Source organism: Crocodylus porosus, unplaced genomic scaffold (assembly GCF_001723895.1).
Source record: "Crocodylus porosus isolate Cpor-Errol unplaced genomic scaffold, CroPor_comp1, whole genome shotgun sequence".
Taxonomy (NCBI): domain Eukaryota; kingdom Metazoa; phylum Chordata; order Crocodylia; family Crocodylidae; genus Crocodylus; species Crocodylus porosus.
In genome coordinates, this window is record NW_017728950.1 from 46,803,098 (window position 1) to 46,806,831 (window position 3,734).

The 3,734-nt window shown below is 39.4% G+C and overlaps 1 protein-coding gene across 4 annotated transcripts in view; it reads right to left on the reverse strand.

The window, feature by feature from the left end:
* Positions 1-3,734, reverse strand: part of FOCAD (focadhesin) — a 256,908-nt gene that overhangs the window by 453 nt on the left and 252,721 nt on the right. For all 4 annotated transcript variants that reach the window (XM_019554782.1, XM_019554785.1, XM_019554783.1 and 1 more), the window contains one exon: positions 2,070-2,145. In XM_019554782.1, coding sequence (XP_019410327.1) covers positions 2,070-2,145 — 76 coding nt within the window. The remainder of the gene's footprint in view (positions 1-2,069; positions 2,146-3,734) is intronic.

Genomic DNA, 3,734 nt, shown 5'->3' on the forward strand with positions numbered 1-3,734 from the left:
CTGAGAAAACAAAGACGAATCACATGATTATGAAGAAATGAGATAGTATTCATGACTTAAAATCACAGTTGTGTCAATTTTATCTGGTCATATATTCTTTTTACTGGTTCTTTTCAGGTGTTAGTTCAGGGGTAATGCTTAGCGTTCTTACCAGGGATTCTAAGTACCAGAAAGCCAACATTTGAGGAATGGGCCTGAATTGGACCCTAACTTGGACCAAATATTTATCTGTCCTACCTGCCTGGTAACTGAAACCTTTCTCTGCATAAATCCTAAGCATGTGCTCCAACACAAGCCACTACCAGATTACCCAAGTTTCTGGTTTAACACTGGCAGGTAAGAGCTGGGTCAGCTAACACTAAATCATCCTGAGGTTTGAGAGAACACCACAAGGGAGATGGAGGGGCAGTGGTTAGCAAACAGAACAAGAGAACTAGCAACTGAAGGGGAGAAAGTCTGAATGCAGTGCAGAGTGACCTGTAAGCAAATCCACACGCCTTATGATGGGGGAGGGGGAAGATGACAGACTTTAGGCAAATATTGAATATGAGCCTTCACTTCCTCAGTGACATTTACTGGCTCGTTAATAGTTTTTGAAGGATTCATCCTTTGAGGAATAACCCTAAATTACTAGGCAGATCATATTTTTTTCCTTTTATTTTTGTATGAACTTAGTGTCTGGGTAAAATGACACCCAACTGCAATTTGACTAGCAGCTTTATCTTAATCAAGGCATTCAGTACAAGAAGTTCCCCAGGACAATTTTGCATTGCTTCTGATGTTCTTATTCTTAATTTATTTTCAGAGATTAATAATGAGGAAGGCATTTTTGAAATGCTGAGGTGCAACTGCTACAGACCGAGCTGAGAGAAGACAGGCTGTATGAGACCAATGAAAAGATTAAGAAAGCATATGTAGCTTTTTCCAAGATACAGTAGGCCTGTTATAATTTGTTCCTCACAAAACCCAACTTGTTCATAGACACTATAGGCTTGGCTGTTAAAGGATTTATGGAATACTGTAACAGAAGTGCTCCAGAAAAATGCCTAATTTAAGAGATTTCATTTGAGTATAAGCCAGTATCCTCAGGGTTAAGTGGTTTTGAATTCACCAAGAAAGCTGAAAGGTCAAATTAACTGATTGGAACATTGACTTTAGCACAACCAGTGGTCAGCATATTCTAGTCTAATGCTTGAGGGGTTTTCAGTTACACACTTGGGCGCATCTACATGTGTACCTTAGTGCACATTAGCCTATTTTATGTGCACTAAAGCATCATACAAAACATGTGCTCTTTAGCTAATGCACATTAAAACAGGCTAATGCACATTCTTCTAGTATTTCCTGACAAAGGGCATTTATACACATTTTTTTGCCCCAGAACAAGCTGGAATCTGTCACTTTGGAGCAGACTCGATTAATCAAGTTTGCTCTGAATGCAAGCTGAGGCAAATAGCGCTGTATCACGTGCAGTTGTATACATGGTGAAACGCGCATCAGTGCACAGAAAATGGTGGTAGTGTGCTCCTCCGATGTGTTTTAGTTCAAAAGCACGCCGTCACTATTTTCTCAGTGCTTATGTGCATGTTGCTGCTTATAAAACCACAAGCGTCACAGTGCCAGGTGCTTTTCAAAGCACACATTGCTGTGGCGCTTGCATGTGTAAAAATGCCCAGAGGTACCAGATTTAATGTGCATTACCACCTAAAGTGCATTAATTAAATGTGTAGATGCTCCCACTACTGTGTTGCATTTTTAATGTTAACTGTCTTTAAAAGGAACATGTATCAAATCGCTGATACACATTTGTAACCTTATCTGCACGTTGATAGCTTTTGAATTTTCAGTAGCATGATGGGTGTCACAGATAAAATTAAGAATCAAAAAATCTAAAAAGGATTTTGAGAGAATACTTCTTTGCCTGTAGAGATTATTTTAGAGCCAATATGTAGTGCTCCCATAAACACGTGTACAGCGTAGCTACATAACGTGTCTTTAATAAAGCTATTGACTTTTCCCCCGCCCTGTGTTGAAAGACGTGTATGAACAAAAACCTATATATACAGTACCTTTTAATAAGTCTCTGGAAGAATCCGACAGTGCTTCTTTAGGACTTTCCATTATATTAAGAATCCAGTCGATAAACTAAGATTAAAATGAAAAAATAAAAAAAATTAAATGTATGTCTGTATAACAGCTCCATAATTTTTTTATGATTGGAGTAGCCAGTTATCCTTATTCAAATTTACGTATAACCTGTTCAGACTGAGTAACAAATCCATTCAAATTAGTTTGCTCATAACTGAATGACCGAGTACAATAAAACTTTGTATGCCTCTCTGACTACATTAACGAATGATCTCTTCTTGGATTATGAAAATGAGACTAAAATTTGTTGTAGTAGCCTTCTTTGATCAATAAACAGTCAAGACATCATGTTTAACTGGAGTGGAGGGCAGAGGAGAGGGGTGGAGGCAGCAAAACGCAAAAACACCAAAATCAAAACAACTGCATTCTTTTTAAAGTTACCTTACATTAAAAAAAATAATCACTACTATACTATTAAATTGGTTATACATGTAAAATAAGTTTAGAATTGTTTTGCACCTTGAAGCCAGTACATGTCACAAAGAAAGATTACTATTTGACATTAAAATTTGTAACTATTTTAAGGGCTAGTCATTTGCACTACTGGTAGCCAACTTGAATATCTGCTCAACTGAATTCTTAATTAACACCTTTGGGTACAATGAGGCACATATCACAGCAAATAAAGGGGCAATATTTTACCTAGTCAACCAAATTATTTAGTACTGTGCATGAGACATGTTGATTGTTCAGTGAAGATTCCATAAACAAAGTGGAGAATTTGCAATATGCAGACTTACTACAGAGAATAACTTAAGTACTGATCTTTACTCAAGCCAAAAAAATAAAACAGGAGGCAAAGTAATAAATAAAACACTGCAGAACTGGGGTAAACTGTCTCAAACATTTGGAGCTTTATAGACGAAACGGGGGAAAAAAAGCAGAATAAGCAGACTGACAATGCAGCCTTGGTCAGCTCAATATATTTTTAAATATTTGATTCATATTGCTTTTAAATGTACCAAGGATTACAATTTTTAATCTTTCCTTCAGCAAATTAATACAGTACATCTTACTATCACAATGATTTTCCCTTATAGTCTGAATTTTCCCTTTTTAATTTCCTCCCATTACCCCAGTGCAGTAAATAATTTCCATTCACCTTTGTTGGTTTATACCTTCCAGCTGTCTACATGCCCTGAAGACTTACTGGGCATGTGCAGATGAGCATGCACATGTGTCTTTTAGCATCTATAAGCACTTAGAGATGCTGCAAGAGGCATGTGCGGGAATGAGAAAACGTTCAGCATGGGGCAAAATTAGACCCTTGGATATCCAGGAGTCAAAGAAAACCGCAGCGGAAAAAAGCAGGGCAGGGTAGAGTCCTGGACCATGCCCTGAGGCAACCAGAGGCTGGGTCCTCCACAGAGCTGCTCTGGTAGCAGCCAGTGCACCTTTATGGTTGACCCTCTTCCTGGTGCTGAGGCACACTGGGAGCTGGACTCGGGCTTCAGTGCCGGTAAGTAGGGGGTAGGGGGGACTGGAGGAGGGGGAGAGGACCATGGGAGGGACCCTGCCAGCCCTGCCCACTGTCCCAGACCTCCAGCCCCGCCCTGGCCCCCATCTGCACCCCCAATCGCTGACCC